An 18,873-nucleotide genomic window follows, 5' to 3' on the forward strand; every position below is an offset into this window, starting at 1 on the left:
TATAGCTAAGTCCTACCTCCTTCTTATTTAATAATATCTCATAGTATTTCCTTATTTTTTCAAAATAAAAAATCTTATATTCATTGTTATTAATTACAATAATTTATTAGCTCAGAATAATCTACTCTACAATCTTTGTAATGAAGAGTGATTTGAATGGCCGTGAACGAGGTAGTCTTTTAATATTTGCTTTATTTGCATAGGGATTACATCTTTTTTTTTTTTTTTTTCGATACAAAATCTCGCTCTGTTGCCCAGGCTGGAGTGCAGTGGCCTAATCTCAGCTCACTGCAACCTCCACCTCCCAGGTTCAAGCGATTCTCCTGCCTTAGCCTCTTGAGTAGCTGGGATTAGATATGACTGCCACCACACCCAGCTAATTTTTGTATTTTTAGTAGAAGACGGGGTTTCACCATGTTGGTAAGGCTGGTCTGGAACTCCTGACCTCGTGATCTGCCTGCTTTGGCATCCCAAAGTGCTGGGATTACAGGCATGAGCCACCATGCCCAGCCATATATATATATATGGTATTTTAAATAATTTATGCTACAGGACACTTTAACATCTGTCATTTAATTAGGTACTCACTGTTACATAAAGCACATTCTCAACTCCTGGCATAACTCATTTGCCATTAATTTGGCCCTTTTGAATACAACAGTGCATTTGTGAAATAGTCAATTCCAGAAAGACCTGCTGTGGGCTGACATTTCAGAAACATTAGGAATTACTTATTGTTCTGGTAGGGGGTTAAAGTGTGCAAATATTAAATAAGAAAACTAGAACTGGGCCGGTGCAGTGGCTCACGCCTGTAATCCCAGCACTTTGGGAGGTTGAGGCAGATGGATCATCTGAGGTCAGGAGTTTGAGACTAGCCTGACCAACATGGTGAAACCCTGTCTCTACTAAAAATATAAACATTAGCCTGATGGGTGGCAGCCACCTGTAATCCCATCTACTTGGGAGACTGAGGCAGGAGAATCACTTGAACCCAGTAGGCGGAGGTTGCAGTGAGCTGAGATCATGCCACTGCACTCCAATCTGGACGACAGAGCAAGACTTTGTCTCAAAAAAAAAAAAAAAAAAAAAAAAAAAAAGAAAAGAACACTAGAACTGTTGTTCTCCTCTCATGCTCAAAAAGTTATTATCTGTTAATTAGCTACATGAAAATTTGTAGTTATCAACTTCTTGATTTAGAGATAAAGAAGATAGATCATCATAAATATACACATTTAGGAGCTGATTGATTCTGTATAAGAAGTAAATAATGATGATAGCTTTAGCAATGAATCAACTAAAAATTTGGGATTTTTTTCTATTTCTTTTAGTTTATGTGTAATAACTGTACATATTTATGAGGTACACAGTGATATTTCAATACATGCATACAGTTTGTAAAGATCAAATCAGGAAAGTTAAAATATCCATCACCTCAAATATATATTACTTCTTTATGTTGAGAACATTCGGAATCCTCTCATTCATCTTTGAACCTACGAGATAAATTATTGTTTACGGTATTCACCCTACAGTGCCATAGAATGCTAGAAGGTATTCCCCTACCTATATGTAATTTTGTATCAATTAATGAAACTTCCCCTATCCTCCTCTCCCTATTTTTTAATTAGAGAAGTATTTTATCATTCGATGTTCACAAATATTATAACAAAGTCTTTCTAAATAATCAAATAGCCATTGTGTGCTTGAAGGGTCTTAAGAAACTCACTGAAGCATGAGTCTCAGTTACCATAATGAATATGGGATTTACAATATCCCTGTCTAATATTTTTTAATACATTTCATTTTAATGCAAATTTTAAGTTCTCCTAGGGTAAAAATTACCATTAGCCTTAATCCACTGTTAAGTTACTCTTCAATAATTAAAATCCTGAAAAGATACTTTTTCATAGTAAATTCACCAAAATAGTTGGCCAAAAATGTTTTAACTACAAAACGTATAACTTAATTTTACTTCCCAGGAAAATTGCTAAATTCATAGAATACTCAGGAAGTCCATTCAATCCTATGGAATACGGTAGAGGCATACATCTTGAGCCACATTTTAAGGAAGAACTGGAGAAGAGGTTCAGTTGCCTTCCATTGTCTGTGGCTCTGACATACTGTTTTGGTGTTCTGGGGCTGCCATAACAAAGAATGATAGACTGGATGCTTCAACAAGAGAAGTTTATTTCCTGACAGTTCTAGACACTAAGAGTCTGAGATCACAGTGCCAACCACGTTGAGTCTTTACTGAAGCCACTCTGTGTGGTCTGCAGATGGTCCTCTCCCTGTGTCTTCACATGATTTTTCCTCTGCTGCATGCTCATCTCCTCTTCCGCTAAGGACACTAGTCCCATTGGATTAAGATCCGTTCTAATGACTCATTTTAATAAGTTACATCTTTAAAGCCCCTATCTCCAAATACAGTCACATTGGGAGGTACTGAGAGCTACGACCTTAGCATATACATTTTAGGGGCCACAGTTCGGTGTATAATTCGCTGTTTTCACCAGACAGTCCAAAGAGAATAGTGCCACTTGGTTGGGAAGATGCAGTATGTGAAATGGTGTGATTCATATTCCAGGGAGTTAAATGTTGGCATAGTTCCACTTCCCACCATCAAATGGGAATATGTGGGAAATGCTACACTCAGCCACTGTGTCTCATTTAGAAAAGACAGTATCTCAAAATTTCTCATTTTTCATTTTAAAGGAAAAAAGCCTTTCAAGACTGATCTCCCTTCTACGCAAAAGAAAGATAGCAAAGACCATGCTGGATCAGAATGGCCTCCATTCAGTGTAGCTTTCTACCTTGGAGAGGAGTACTGGGGATTAACCTATGGAAAAAAACAGTTACTCTTATGACAATCGTGTCAGACATCCAGAGCTGGTTGGCCAGGTTTCTCTAACAACCATGATTGATTTATTTATCTAAATGATAGTTGTTAACTCTTTTTTAAGCAATAGTTCTCTTTGAGAATCAGGTGGAAATTACTATCTACCCTCCAGTTAGGACATTACAGACTCATACATCTGTGAATCTGTGGAGTGGTACCTTGTTCTAACACTTTAGTCATTGAACTACCCTGACATTCACTCACTTATCATAAATTCCTGACTACCTTCCTTCCTGTTGTGTGCTACAGCCAGAACTGGTGTTTTCACCAGCTCTTGATGATGAGTGATGCACACACAGTAGATCACAGAATTCTCAAAGTGGAAGGATTTGGGGATCTTTAATTCTGCCCTCTTCCCTTTACTGATTGAAAACCTCACCCAGTGAGATGGGAGAATTTATCTACCTATTGCATATTAGTCATAATTAAAGAACTAATATTCAGAGTCTTTTCATAATCATTTGACTATTCTTAAAATGTTGCCATATCTATGAAATTAGTACTTTATTATAAGCAAACTGTTTTTTTTTCCAATTTTTACATGTACCCAACTCCTCCTGATATTTTGAACTTTGTAAACATAATTTATTTTCATCTGTCATGGATGACAAGAATTCAGATTTTTGGTTCTGGTTGCTGTGTGAGTTAGCAGCTACTTAAACGTTGGCATCTTAATTTCTCATCTGAAAAATTGAGATAAAAATATCCACTCTGCTTACCACACAAAAGGTGATTATGAAGGGTTAATGAACTAATATATGTAAAATGTGCTTTATAAAGTTAAAATTGATTGTATTTATGAATTCACAGCCTCACTCAGTCATCTTCCCAAGTTAAAAAGTCTTAATTTCACAATCTTCCTTCTGGATTTAATGGAAATCAAAAGCATTTAAATCATGCTTTAAAGTGTGGAGTACTTGGTTTAAATATATTTTTTCCTACCGAAAATGTTAACCTCATTTGCTGCAGTGTCATTTTTTCCACTGTTCCAAAGATGGATGATTTTAGAAAGTAAATATCTTTACAGTTAAACTAATTTCAAGAGTTGCCTATGAAAACAGTTTGGAATGAGTTATCCTTGATGCAAGTCCTGTCCCACCTGAATGCATCTTATCTCTGATGCTCACACCCCTGCCTCTGTGCCCTTGCTCAGGCTTTCTCTGTGGTACTCTACTTTCTCCTACTTGTGACAGTCATGCCATGACATGCCTTCTATGTCTGATTTTAGATTTATTTTCTCTGTCACATGTCGCCAGGCTAATGACTACCTAGACTAAATCACTAATCACTGATGACCAGGCAGCCACAATGATCTTGTACTTGATTTTTTGATTTCTATACATAAAGGATTGTTTCCCATGTTTTCTAGTTGTGTCCTTATCTTACATTCCTCAGCTGCTGTGTGAGTTCATCAGGGGTAGGAATCATGTCTTCTGCTTTTCTCTTGGTCCCAGCAGTACACAGAGCAATGCTGGGACCCCAGTAAGCCTTCATAACTGTTGATGATGTGATGAGTGGATGATTGACAGCATCAATTGTCTTCCTGATGGTGTTCCTTTCTTGTGTTGTGACAGTAGAGTGGGGGGTCATGCTTTAATGCATATTATTTTGACCATTTTTCCCTGTAGGGATCACTTTATCCTTAGCCACATTCATGTACTTGTCTCAACCCATTCACAAAGCCTTCTGTTACCCTCAGTGAATCTGTTGTCTGACTCTGCCTAGAGAGTAATAATTTCCTGCTTTTGAAAGGAAGCAAACATTGTCTGTTTCATGTGACTCCTAAAAAATATAAAGTAGGAACATAATTTGTAGCATAGCTCACTGTAGGGCTAATTTGAAACTAGTGTTTCTGTATTTGTGAGAAACTGGAAATGAGTATATTAATTTAGAAATTCTACTTAGAAGGGCTATGTTTCTTTTAATATTAAGTATTAATTATTTCATAGGTTAACTCTGAATGTCATATACATTCATACTAAGGGTTCAGTAAGTTTGTTAGATATGATATGATTTAATATAAATTATAAATTCTAGGCTATTGAGGGAGTACTTTGAGAATACATTGCACCAATCCCTAAGCATGTTTGTCTTTTTTATTTATTTCATACTTTATATTTCTAAATATGTATACAGAAACTTCCTTGAATACACATAATTTGAGAATAGAATAATATCAATTAGTATTAGTAAGAATAGCAATAAAATCAAGAATTAAATATAGTTTGGCAAGAAGACTGCTTAAAATTAAAGTTGCATGATATAAATATTTATGTTTCTAAAAGAGCACAAATCATTAACTTTTTTACATTTATATATTTATATAAACATTTGATTTTAGGTTTTAAGTGTGCTATACTTGCGTATTAAAAATATGGAAGAAAATTGACAATAAAAGCCTGAACTGAACACGGATTCTAAATCTGCAGTAATAAAGATAGCAATAAAGGCTTTTTTTCTGGACTGTATGTTATTCCATAGCAAGGATCCTATCTTATTAATTTTTGTAATTATCTTCCAATCTCTAGGACTGGAACTACTGTGACTAATATTTGGTAGATTACTCAAAATTCTTTGATAAGCAATGAAATTAAGAAAACTCTGTGCTTTTAAAGATAAAATAAAATTTCTCATCTAGTTGACTGATAAGTGAAATAGAAATGACCTGTCATTAGCATTGCATAAAACTGTGTTCCACTATTAATTAATTAATACATTCTAGTTTTAATTATAATTTGATACTTCCCCAAATAGAGATTTCACATCTGTCTAAGATCACTGATGATTAAAATGGTAATAATAATTTACAAAAACTGCATTGACAGAAAATTAACTATATACTAAGGACTTATAACTTGTTGAATACTTAAATACCAATATTTATACTTAATACTTAATTATGCTTATTCAACAGGTTATAAGCCCTTAGTATATGGTCAACTTTCTAGTCTGTTTTCTTGTTTTTAGCTATGTCACTAGACTTTTCTTGCTGTATGAACTCACATGTATACTGTGTGTACATCTAACTATTTTGAATCTTGCATCTATAATTATTAAGATAGGTTTAATTCATAGTATTTTTAAAGGTAAAATCTTTTCAGCTTTATAATGACCATTTTCAGTTTGCTTTAATTTGTCCTTCTTCGTTCATGTGTCATGTGCAAAGTGACTTCAGGCTGTGTAGCCTTCTAGACTTGGTCAAACACAATGTTAACTGTGTGTCTTGAAATTACAGTATAGGTTTAATATTAATTGTTAAAAGTTAATAGAAATGTTGCATCTTTAAGATACAATTATTTTTAATGCTTTACCCTCAAGAAAATAGTTATTTAGAAACAATTAACGTGCCCTATACAGTTTTAAATGCATCTAACACATTAAGATTCTTATAATTTTAGGGGTCGAACTGGAAAAATTAGAGTGCAGAGTCTGAAGATTGGATTGACGTCTCTCTCCAAAGGTCTCTTGGAAGAAAAATACAGATGTATGTAAAACCCTTCATATACCAACAGTGTTTTAGTGATAATAATGATTATGGCAATTTATTGGGGACTTAGATTATATAATTTGCTAGTAATAATAGTTTGCGTTCTTTTTTTAACCCTTACTGTGCCTATACTAAATTAGACAAAAGGGTGGCAGTGCAAAGACATGGGGCTTTGTGTGAAATGAGAAGCTGGTTATAGGACTACGAGGTGAGGTGCCTGGATGGAGTGAGACCCAACTACAAATTATATTTTATTTAATTCTTAGAATAATTCCTCCATGATGTGGGCATTGGGATTTCCATTTTCTGGCTGAGAAAATTAACACTGAGATAGGTTAAGAATCTGTCTAAGACTACAGAGCCAGTAAGTGATGGGGCTAGAATTAGATACTAGGTTTATCGGACTCCAAATCCCAAACTTTTTATTTCTTTATATGTCCAATGCTTAAAAAAAAAAGATGAACCAGAACCTTTATGGACATAGATGGTAATCCTAAATAAATATATTTTACAGTTGTGACAAAATAAAAGTGATTTTTAAAAATTTTATTGTATTTGGATTTATCAAATAAATCAACAGTGTTCCTTTACCTGCCAGTTAATGAAAGGTATCTGGGCTTTAGAAAAGGCTTGTGCGTGGGAGCCAAGGAGACCTGTCTTCAAATCTCTACCACTTAGTAGCTAAGTGTCTTCGGGCAGGTTATGTGATCCCATTGAATATTGCCAACTAAGAGGTAATAGTATCCCCATTTTACAGTTCAAGAAGCTGAAATTTAGCAAATTTTCTTCAACTGAAAAATGAAGCTAATAATTCCTGCTTGGAAAATAATTAGGAGTAACGTTTAAGGTACCTAGAAATAGCAGTTGTTGAATAAATGGTAGCAACTGCTTCTGAGTCCCCAAAGCCTTAACTACTATCACATATCTTTTGATTTAATTTTGTCCTTAAAATGTGAATTTGATCCCACCATGTATATCCCCAGATGATTCTTTATGGAGAAATCCATACCTCTGTGGGAAAGGATTAGGGATCTTCTGTGAATGGAAAGATACTAAAAAACAATAGGATATTTTATTATAGGCCCTGTAAACTAAGTTCAGTTTGTGTCTTATGTGAACATGCATACATTTTAAAAGCTTTTATTTTCTGGGATTGCTGTGAGGTTATTTGATTTTGAATCTCAGGTGTAGATCATGATGACTTGTTTTTCCTATATAATTTGACAAGAATGTCAGTGAAAAGAGATGTGGGCTTGTATGAAATGAAAAGCTGATTGTGGGATTAGAAGGTGGGGTGCCATGACGGCGTGAGAGCCTAGTTAGCCATGCAGAAAAAAAGCTTTGCACAGGGCTTTTGCTTTGTGGCACTTTATCCAGAATTTGAGTAGTTTTCAGATTATGATCATGAAAAGATATAATTTCCAAAGCTGAAAAAGCTACCATTTTATAATTATCAGGAAAGGAAAATATTAATGAAAATATCCAAGTTCCAAAATTAGAAATGGATTTTTTTCTCATTTTTGATTTGGGGTTTCTTGCACTCCTGAAACAATCAGGGTTCTCTAAAAGTAACAGTTATATCACAGTGTGGAGCTTACTCTGAAATGTATGCAAATTCAACCTCAAAGCTTACATTGTCTGTAATTCATCATTAACTTTCAGATTTTGGCAGGGGAAGCAAAAATTCTGCAGTAAAATTTCTGATTAATTTAATCCATGAAGTATGCCATTTTAGGACTAATTAAATATGAAATCTCTTGGCTCATAATCTTTAATCTAAATCTTACCGGAATATTCAGACTTTGGAATGTCCTGGGGTTTTGTTTTGCTTTTTACTTTGAGGACCTTCACCACTGTGATTCACTGATTCAAGTTTTTATTTTCCCTATGATGTCAGAACACTTTCTCATTATTATTTCCTTTATTAGAATTAATATTCAAGACAGTTTGCTCTTCAAACACAATGGCAGGGCCACCATTCGAGATCATTTTTATCTGCCTGAACATTGATTTTATTAATACAAATGGCCAGTGTCAGTGTCTCCACCCCATAGCAACTTCTTCTCTTGGTGCTTTCCTAAAAATATTCCTTGTTTAGGTTCTAACAGTGCCCTGGCCTTTACACTTACAGCTGGTTAGCTTCCTTGCCTCATCAAAAATGTATTTACAGACCAGGCACAGTGGCTCATGCCTGTAGTCCTAGCTATTTGGGAGGCTAAGGTGGGAGGATCACTTGAGCTCCAGGAGTCAGAAGCTGCAGTGAGCCATGGTCTCACCACTGCACTCCAGCCTGGATGACAAAGCGAGACCAAAACTAAAAAACGAAAACCACGCTCGCGCGCGCGCGCACACACACACACACACACACACACACACACACACACACACACACATATTTTCAAACCATCCTTTTAAAATATCATTAGCATCTCTTCTGTGCTGATTTATAAGAATTTGAGTTTTTATAAGAATTTGAGTTTTTATAACATACCCCCTTACTCTGACACTGCTTTTTGTATCTGACTATAATACTGAGAATGTGAACTTTTGTAGAAAACTTTTATAAGGTTTTACAGAAATATGTCAAAATGTCTAAGGACACTTTTCTCCTTATGTTTTTTAGGTAGTTTTACCTTAATAGTGGCATAGTAGTGTAGTCATATGCCTCAGAAGAGGAAAGTCAGGCACAGTTGATCTTGCTGAAAAGGTGCAATTTTCATGAAGATTATTATACATATGCATCAACTTTGTATTTACTTAATATACCTCTTCCCAGGGACTGGTTTAAAATGAACATCATAATAAGACTCCTGGATATTTTATGTCTATTATAGTCTTATTTTTTTAATGGAAAGAAACAAGTAAAGCTCTAACCAAATCTAAGTAAAGAAAATGATAATAGAAATTATATTTATCTTCATTCAATTTACTTTCCCTATGTATGCTTCTAATTAAAGCCATACTTCATTATAATTACTGTGTCAGTATCACTGAGCTTGATTCAGTTTGAAATTTCACCATTGACAGTATTAGATCTAGCATTATTTTACTTAAAAAAAAAGAGAGAATGATAATTTTTGATCTGAAACTCATTTATCAGGTACTGTTTGAAAATTATTTTTAGAATCCAAGAAATATTTACTCCCCTTTCTTCTATTCTTGGAAAATTTCACATGAAGAGCATTAGATTTTCTGTGCTTTTGAATTTTTGAAACTTGAAAATTTCTTTCCAAAAAGTATTAATTTCTATAATAAAGTGGATTGTTTATATTTGAAATTTCTTCCTATTCCAAAAGTAATTTATCTTAGAATATTAGCTTTATTGTTGAAAATAATATAATAATTTTAATCTTCAAAGTATTGCCTATGGTGAATAAAGGTAAACCAATACTGGACAAAATAGAAGAGTTTTAATTTTATTGAATCAAGAAAATTATAAAGCAGATCAGTTTTTAAACAAATGGGAAAACCTAAAAACTATAAAAATATGCACAAATTTTTAAATTTTATTAAATGTGTTTTATTACATGAAGTAAAACAAAAATAACGTTTATGGGTAATAAGGAGGGGAGACTGGCCCAAAAAAGAAAAATCACACCTTCTTGTACTTTTTAGTACATAGAAAATAGATGTGAGTATAAAAGTCTTTAAAATAAGTTACTACATATAGATTTAGTAGAGTATTGAATTTAGGCATGAACACAAAGTTGGTAAATCTGGTAAAATTTAAAAGTTTATTATTTAAGGCACATTTATTCCTTTATTTTTTATTTTTTGAGTTGGGGTTCCTGCTGTGTTGCCCAAGCTGTTCTCGAACTCCTGGCTCAAGTGACCCTCCTGCCTCAACCTCTCTGGTAGATGGGATTACAGGCATTCACCACAGCACCCAGCCGTGTCTATTCTTTTAACGAGTCATGAAGGAAGCTTTGTTTTTGTCTCATTCTTTCTTAATAAGAAGGGAAGGTCTTATGAAGATCATAAAATTAATTCATATTCATTCATTGCATTATTTTAAAAAGGAAAATTGTGTTTATTGATTTATATAAGCATAATTTATGTTTACACATATATATAACCCATTTTTGCAGGAACGGGCTAACTACATGTTTCTTAAAATAATCTAATATCATATGCAATGCAGAATATTAAGATCAGAATATTAAGGTCATTAGAATTCAAAAGACAGCTAATCAGATTCATGTCCTTCTGAAGTTTCTTTAATCTTCATGGTTCAGTCCACATTACGAAAGATATATTTTAAGTCAAAGAACACTGTAGGCAGATGAAAGTTAACCTCTTGCGCCTCTTTGCAGCTCTCTTTAAGGAAGTGGCAGGGCCGACAGAAATGTGTGACCAGAGGCAGCTGGGCCTGTTACTTCATGATGCTATCCAGATCCCCCGGCAGCTGGGTGAAGTAGCAGCTTTTGGAGGCAGTAATATTGAGCCGAGTGTTCGAAGCTGCTTCCAACAGGTGAGCACGAAGGATCACCGGTATGCAGGATGTGTTGGGGAAGGGTTTTGAGGATGTTCTATGAAGTTGAGTAGGGAACTCAGGCTGAAACCAAATGCTGGAAGACTTTAGGTACCATCCAACAAGTGTGTATTTTATCTCTCACGGCACATTTGCTTCAAAAAATAGCAGCCCTTGCAAAGCGACGTGCTGTTTTTCTTTGATAAAATCTACAATCTGTAAGCTGTGCCATTAGATTGCTCTTTGTCCTGCCCTTTTCCTGGCCTCCTCTCTTACCACGCCTCCCTTTGGTCTCTGCTTTCCAGTTGCACTGTTTGATTTCCTTGATTCCTGCCTCAACAGTGCCTTTAGACCTGTGTCCGCTGTTCAGCTGTTCTTCCTTCCCCTCTGCCCACTGACTCCCTTCTCATCCCTAATCCTTACTTGATCTTTAGATTTTTAGCATAACTCTCACATCCTCTGAAAATCTTTCTTTGACCTTTTCAGATAATTCTATATTTTTAAAATTATAGTCACCTTAATATCCCCTACCTCTTCCTTCTAATATTCAGTACAATTATAATTACATACTCAATTATATAATTCATGGCTTAGTGTTTGTTTCTTCTGTGGGAACCTAAGCTCCCTGAAGACAAGGACTGTGTCTGTCATTTTACTGTTGTATCCTGTCTTAGTTCGTTTAGACTGCTATAACAAAATACCATCAACTGGGTGGCTTTTAAACAACAGAAATTTATTTTCTACAGTTCTGGAGGCTGTCCATAATCAAGGTGCTAGCAGATTCTGCTGAGGACCCACCTTCTGGTTCAGTGCAACCTTTCTTGCAGTGTCCTCATATGACACTGTGAATGATCTCTCTTGGGCCTCTGTTGTAAGGGCACTAACCTCATTGAAGGGGGCTGCACCCTCATGACGTAATCATTTTCTAAAGGCCCTATCTCCTTGTACGATCTCCTAAGTGGTTAAGTTTTAACATATGAATTTTGGGGGAACAGAAACATTCAGATTATTACATTTCCTGTGCCTCGAACATCATACTTATTTTAATAAATATTTGCTAAATAACTTAATTAAAATGTCCTAAGTTCTTTTTAAGGCAAGATTTTAAAAATATATATACATTAAAGATGTTATGAAAGTGCCAGTTTTTTGCTTCGAGACTGTGCATACAAAAGAATGATGTACAAAGTTTTATACTGATCTAAGTTACTAATTTTAAACCGAGAAAGCACTTTAGTTTCTTTTTAATGTTTACTGCATATAAAGACATTTTAGAAATGTTACTACTGATGTTATACATATGCATAAAGTACAAGTCTGTAGATATTTTGGCAAAGCGTAGCCAGTGATTTATCATTGCTGGGGAAAAAAAGGCTCACACCGTATCTTTGAGGAGAATTGATGTCATGGGTTATTACATTTTATAATGGCCACTTTTCTTATTTTAGAAATACAAAAAATATCAAATGGAAATTCGAAATATGATTTATAGTCATACATGTAGGTTCACAGAATGGCCTCAACAGCAACAGGAGGATGAAAATGGTAGAAATTTAGCTTTGCACATATGAAAATTACTTAGTTTTGGGACTTGAAGAGGATTGGGGAGTTTTATATAATTTATCCTGATAAATTTAAAGATCCTGCAAAGTACATCTGTAGCAATATGATTCCCATCTGATAATATAATGGGACTGGAGCAGGACTCTCAAAAATGACAGGTTTTATTGAGTATTTATCATGGCCTTCAAGTTTGTAAAATTATCGGTGAGTCTTTCACAAGTTTTTACTGTCTTAGATGAATTATAGAATTATTTGTGTAAAAAGATGACTTTGAATTGGGTGGATTTGGTTTTTGCTTTTGTTTCTTTTAAAACCTGAGTATATTGAAGTCTTGATAATTTTTTACTTCTTCCTGTGTGAGGATTTCTGCTTTGTCTACTCTAAGTTCTAGAATTTTCTTGCCTTGAAGAACTTTAAAGCATTTGTGACTTAACGGACATGGAAAGAGTTATACAGTTTTCCTCTTCAGCACAAATTTTCAGACGATTATGCAGCAACAACACTGCTACAGTTTAAAGGAAGACATTTCTTCACTTTTAATATATTTCTTTTTTCACCAGAATAACAACAAACCAGAAATAAGTGTGAAAGAGTTTATAGATTGGATGCGTTTGGAGCCACAGTCCATGGTTTGGCTGCCAGTTTTACATCGAGTGGCAGCAGCGGAGACTGCAAAACATCAGGCCAAATGCAACATCTGTAAAGAATGTCCAATTGTTGGGTTCAGGTAAGGCGTGCCAGCACTCGAGGTGGCTATTTTCTGCTCCCTTTGTATAATCTCAGTGGTGTGTCCATCCTCCGTTCCCATTCATTCCCATTTGGAGGTTTGCCTTCTAAATAAATGGCAACTTAGCATGTCTCATCTATCTAAAAGTAGCATTTCTTCTTCTAACTACTACATGAAGCATATTTTATTATTGTTGCTATTATGATTGTCATTTACTTTGGTCAGAACCAGAGATTTTTATGAATGTCTGTTTACTTAGGTCAGGAAATGATCTATGCTTGAAAATTGTATGGCTGATCATAAATGTATAACCTTGATGGAATTTGGTGAATATTCTGAGGTCTTTGGGGTCAGACTTAGTAAGCAGGAAACAGTGTTTAATTACCAGCTGAGAAGTAATCAAATTGCTTTGTGTTACTTCTGCCAAGTTTGATGTGAAGTACATTAATCCTCCTTCTTCCTGTGAGGAGCACTACTAAATGCAATACTTTAATCAGTGTATCAGACGCTTCAGTTTGTGACCCCAAAGCAGACTGTGCAGTCTGTGGTTTGTCCTAAGATGGAGACTTTTGGACATCCTGGTCTGTTCCTCTTACCATAGGTATGCATTTGACTTCTTGCATATTTATATTTCTCTTCTGGGGGGAGTCTAGAAAATAGCCCGTTTAATTTGGAAATCTATTATGAAACAACATAAGCATACTCAGTAGGGGAATTCAAGATTTTGTGTATATCTTGTGGCACAATCTTAGCTCACTGCAACCTCCATCTCCTGGGTTCAAGCAATTCTCTTGCCTCAGCCTCCCAAGTAGCTGGGACTATAGGCATGCACCACCACACCCAGATAATTTTTGTATTTTTACTAGAGATGGGGTTTCACCATGTTGGCCACATTGGTCTCAAACCCTTGACCTTGTGATCTGCCCTCCTTGGCCTCCCAAAGTGCTGGGATTACAGTCATGAGCCACTGTACCCGGCCTTATGTGTATCTTTTATTCATACCTGAAGAGGAAGTAGCCAAGATGGTGATTCTTGGGAGAGTCAAATCAGGAGGGCTGGGATTGGTCGTTGTTGTATATAATATCAATATTAATACCTTGAATTAAACAGAATTGCTTTCATTTGACTGACTTTATCAGCATAATAGTTTGCATGAAGCATATCATTGCATTTTCTGTGGATGGCTAACATAAGAAATGGAAATTCAAACGTTCTCTTCTCTCACGCATTATGGTGTAGTTTGGGACGCTAAAGTATTGTGAGTTCAGAGCGCCTTGCTGCTATGCATTCTAAGAGGATGAAAAGACAGGTAGCTAGTGTAAAGTAGAGTGAGCATTAGCCTGGCACACAACCAAGGTAGTAGATGCCCCAGTGGAAGTCAAAGGGCAAATGTTGGAAGAAGAAAAATGGTAAAGTCAAAGTTTAAATGCAGCAGGTTCCTGGAATGGCTGTATTTGGAGTACCTGGTAGACACAGATGTACAGGAGAGGAAATAGCTGGAATGTGGCAAGGCCAGGCTACAACTGGGAAGATAATTCAAATGAGAGACATAGTCATCAGAGCTAATAATCACTGCTATTTATTGTTTATGCTAGACAATGTGGTAAGAGGTGTTGCATTTGTTATTGTAGTCACTTTTCATAACAACTCTGTAAGATTGGGATTATTACCTCTACTTTACACATAAAGGAACTAAGACTCCAATGTTAGTCAACTTGCCCAGGCAGCCAATTTTACAAAGACAAAATTGGGATTCAAATCCAGATCTCTTTGGTTCTCGAGTTTGTGTTCTTAATCAAGATGGTTTTAAAAAGCAGATTCGATTTTTAGGAGAGGAGAGATTTAATATTGAGTTAATTAAATGATATTGAAAAGAGCAATTGATTTAGTGCACTAATTATTAGACCAAAAATATTACTCTGGATATAAACTGTAATGTGAAGCCATGGGAAATATCCAGATTAATTTACTTGGGAAGAGACTGCCATATATATACATGGCAGTGGAGGATAGGACAAACTTGAATGACCTTTAACGTTTTATTTCTTAAATACAAAATGATCTGAAGCAACTATGCAGAATATTAATATTTAACTGAGTTGTGGGTACATGGATGTTTATTGTATTCTCCCAACTTTTGAATAAACTTGAAATATTTGATAAGAAAAATATGAAAGAGCATTATAAAGGGTGAACAACCTGAAGTGTTCAATTTTGAGGGTTTAAGTTTCTGCTAGTAGTATCAAACTGACCTGCAGATATCTCTGTGATAGAGATGTGGCGTTGACCAGCAGGTCAGAGATTAAGGTTGTGAGAGGTTATTCAGGAGGCCATGTATTGAGATACAGTGTATTGAGAGCTACTGCTCTGGAGTCAGGCTACTTGGATTTGAATCCTGGATCTGCTGTTTGGTGCTGCGACTTTGAATAAGGTATTTGGCCTTCTTGAACCTGAGTTTCTTCAACTTCAAATTCAATGAGTGTTTCCTCATAGGAATAGTTAATACATGAAAATGTCTAGGGCAGTACCTATCACAAACAAAGTAGGCATTCAGTACATGTTTGTTTCTTGTTACTACCAATAACATCATTAGTGGGATGGTAGCTAAAACCTATGAGTGTGTTGTTGAACATTTCCATTAAGTGGAAATCCCAGAAAATCCTGGGCAATGGTGTTGCTCAGTAAAAGGCAGGATTAGAGAGAGGTGTAATAAGGGAGAGAACAGAATTCTTCAGAGAGGTAAAAAGCATATTGTTGCGGAAGCCAAAGAAAAGTCTTTAACAAGATGGTAGAGATGTTTGTTAAGTGCATCAGAAAGATTCTTTGAATCAGGAGAAGTCATTAGGAATCTTAGAGAGGACTCTATCCATGTCATTATAAGGAGGGAAGGCAAGTCTCAGGCTAGTATCTCAGGATAATACATAGGCCAGTATGTGCAAACAACTTGTTTAAGAAATCTGGGTATAACTTAAAGAAAATATGTCAGGATATTGAAAATGGTAATGTGGTAAGTGATATATTGTCTTCCTTTTACTTGCATGTATAGTTTTCCAGTTTTCTATTAGTCCAGTTGAAATAGGTCTCATTATCTTAGTTGTAAAGAAATACAGCTTTCTCTGTGGCTTCAGAGAATGAATGGAAAGGCAAGTGCAGCAATGAAGGTAGAAGAATATGTCTATTACAGAATAATCTTAACTTCATTCAGACTGTCTATCGAGCTTCTACCCTATGTATATATATGTGTGTGTGTGTGTGTGTGTGTGTATGTATGTATATATATATATATACACACACACACACATATATATATATTGTCTGAATGAAGTTAAGATATATAAGTTATATATATAAAACTCATTTTCCCTGAACCTTTATAAATACTGCTGGAGTTTTTCACTAATTACTTCCAGATTAAATGTTAATGAAACCTTAGATTTACACAATGTTTTGGGAATTTTTTTCAGTTAGAATCATACACAGTTGCTTAGTAGTAGTTGCATAAAGATATTAGAACTTTAGTTTTCTTTCATGTAAACAAAGTGAAGGTAGGCAATCCAAGACTGTTCTCTGTGACCACCTGGCCCCTTAGTTCTGTTTTCATGCTCTGTCATTCCTAACATGTGGCTTCCATCTTCAAAGTCACCTCATGCTAACAAAGTGACTCTTCTGGATGTCAGATCCATTTTCCAGCAGGGAGGAAGAGGGAGCATGCCTCTTCCAAACTCAGTCAGTTCCTTGAAATTCCAGTTAGAACCCCCACCCAATAACTTCGGTTTGTATTGCACTGGTCACCACCATCAGCAGGAGAGGCTAAGAAACAGTAATTTTCTTAAGGCTCATTTCTAAAATGTGCTAACAGTGCAAGGGTATGTTACCAATGAAAAGGGGAGAATGGCTATCTGCCAAGGGGGTATTCAGCAGAAAACAAAATTCCGTTTAGAAAGAAGATGTCAATCAGACCTGTCAAGCCATACTGCTAGGCCAAGAGATGTTGCTAATGTATCTGATTGTTTCCAACCAGTAGCTTCCTTGGCAAAAGTAAGCTGGCTGTAGTATATGCAGAATGATTTCCTTAAGATTGATTTGCAAGTGATTTTTCAGGTCATTTTAGAAGCTACTCAGCACTTAGTAGTTTACAGTCATACAGCCTTTAAATTTTGCTTCCATTTTCATTCTGTTTGTTCTATCATTTAATTTTTTTTCTGTAGATGTGGATAAAATTTATGTTCTTAGTTCTACCAGCAATGCTGACAGAACAGATTTGGGAGAAGTTGTTTTCCACTCAGACCCATAGAAACCTATCATCTAAGGTTTTGCTTTTGTAAATAAGATTCTGCAAGTGAAAGTCAATGTGCAGTGTCATTCTCATGCCAGAGATTTTAAAACACCATTCCAATTCAAGAATGCATTGTGATCAAGGCTTTATTTAGTTTGCTCTTTGTTACACGGTATTTCTTGATTTCTTTTTTTTCTAGTGACTAATTTAAACCAAATATAAGAGTGCTCGTTGTTAAAAACTATCTTTGTGAGGGAATTTTAAGATTCTTTTCTTATTGATGGTATAATTGATATTTTAAAATTTGATGTTTCAGCTTAATAGATATAATTATTTTCTTGTCTTTCATTGTCCATTTATATTCAAACATTAAATCTTCTGACATGCATATTTGTCTCCCTGTCATGTATAAACAGATGGAAGCCTGTTTCAGAGACTTGAACTCCAAAATTTTATTGTTACTCTTAATTTTAGTAATTTGGATGAATGAAATTTCTTACCGCAAATTTGGACTAAGTAATAGTAATGCAAGCCAATACGTTTTCTTTTCTTTTCTCTAGGTATAGAAGCCTTAAGCATTTTAACTATGATGTCTGCCAGAGTTGTTTCTTTTCGGGTCGAACAGCAAAAGGTCACAAATTACATTACCCAATGGTGGAATATTGTATACCTGTGAGTACTAACCCACTGTTCTGGTTTTAATGCATTGCCATTGAATTAACGAGTGTCTAAAATGTTATTTATTTAGACTTAATCTTTTTTGAAAAAAAGATCACTTTAAAGATTATGTTTTTTGTTTTCTTTTGAGTAAACTCATTTATGTTGAATTAATTAGTGCAGAAAAAAATATTAACTTTTTTAAACACCTGTGTTTTGATTTTAAACTTAACTTTTTTGGTAGCAAATTCTTTTAGAGCTGATACTGATCTGCATTGGAAATATACTACATAATGAAAAATCATGTTTCTTTTAGACATATTTATGCTTTCATAGTTAAATACTATATTCACATAAGCAAAAATACAGAAAACAGAGATATTAAAAATATAATTCCTAAATCTAGCTCTGGAGTAAACTACCTTCTAATTTTTCCATGTCTCTGGTTTTAAGATTCCATTTCTATTTATATTTATGTATCTTTGTTCCTGCTAATTTTCATTCAACATTCCATTTTGTCACACAATATAATTTGTATTAGTCACAAAATTTTTAATTGAGTGAATTACTACGGTTTACCTAACCATTCCCTTAAATTTGGACATTTAGTTTATTTTCAATTTTCTGATGTTATAAATAACACTCTTCCAAATATCTTTGTGAAGATAGCTCATTCCAGATATTATATAAATTAAATTGCAATAGAATAAAGCACTGTAAGCAGGTAATTTGAGTCAATGAATATGAGTATTTTTTATGGTCAGAATACTTGATGTCAAGTTTTTTTTTTTTTTTT

The 18,873-nt window shown here is 34.8% G+C and overlaps 1 protein-coding gene across 3 annotated transcripts in view; it reads left to right on the plus strand.

Annotated features, from left to right (window-relative positions):
- The window catches only part of LOC108285795 (utrophin-like), a 199,427-nt gene that overhangs the window by 130,308 nt on the left and 50,246 nt on the right, over positions 1 to 18,873 (plus strand). For all 3 annotated transcript variants that reach the window (XM_017503237.2, XM_017503235.2, XM_017503236.2), the window contains exons 12-15: positions 6,295 to 6,380; positions 10,697 to 10,854; positions 12,978 to 13,144; positions 17,981 to 18,092. In XM_017503237.2, coding sequence (XP_017358726.1) covers positions 6,295 to 6,380; positions 10,697 to 10,854; positions 12,978 to 13,144; positions 17,981 to 18,092 — 523 coding nt within the window. The remainder of the gene's footprint in view (positions 1 to 6,294; positions 6,381 to 10,696; positions 10,855 to 12,977; positions 13,145 to 17,980; positions 18,093 to 18,873) is intronic.

This window comes from Cebus imitator, unplaced genomic scaffold, assembly GCF_001604975.1.
Source record: "Cebus imitator isolate Cc_AM_T3 unplaced genomic scaffold, Cebus_imitator-1.0 Scaffold307, whole genome shotgun sequence".
NCBI classification, from domain to species: Eukaryota; Metazoa; Chordata; class Mammalia; order Primates; family Cebidae; genus Cebus; species Cebus imitator.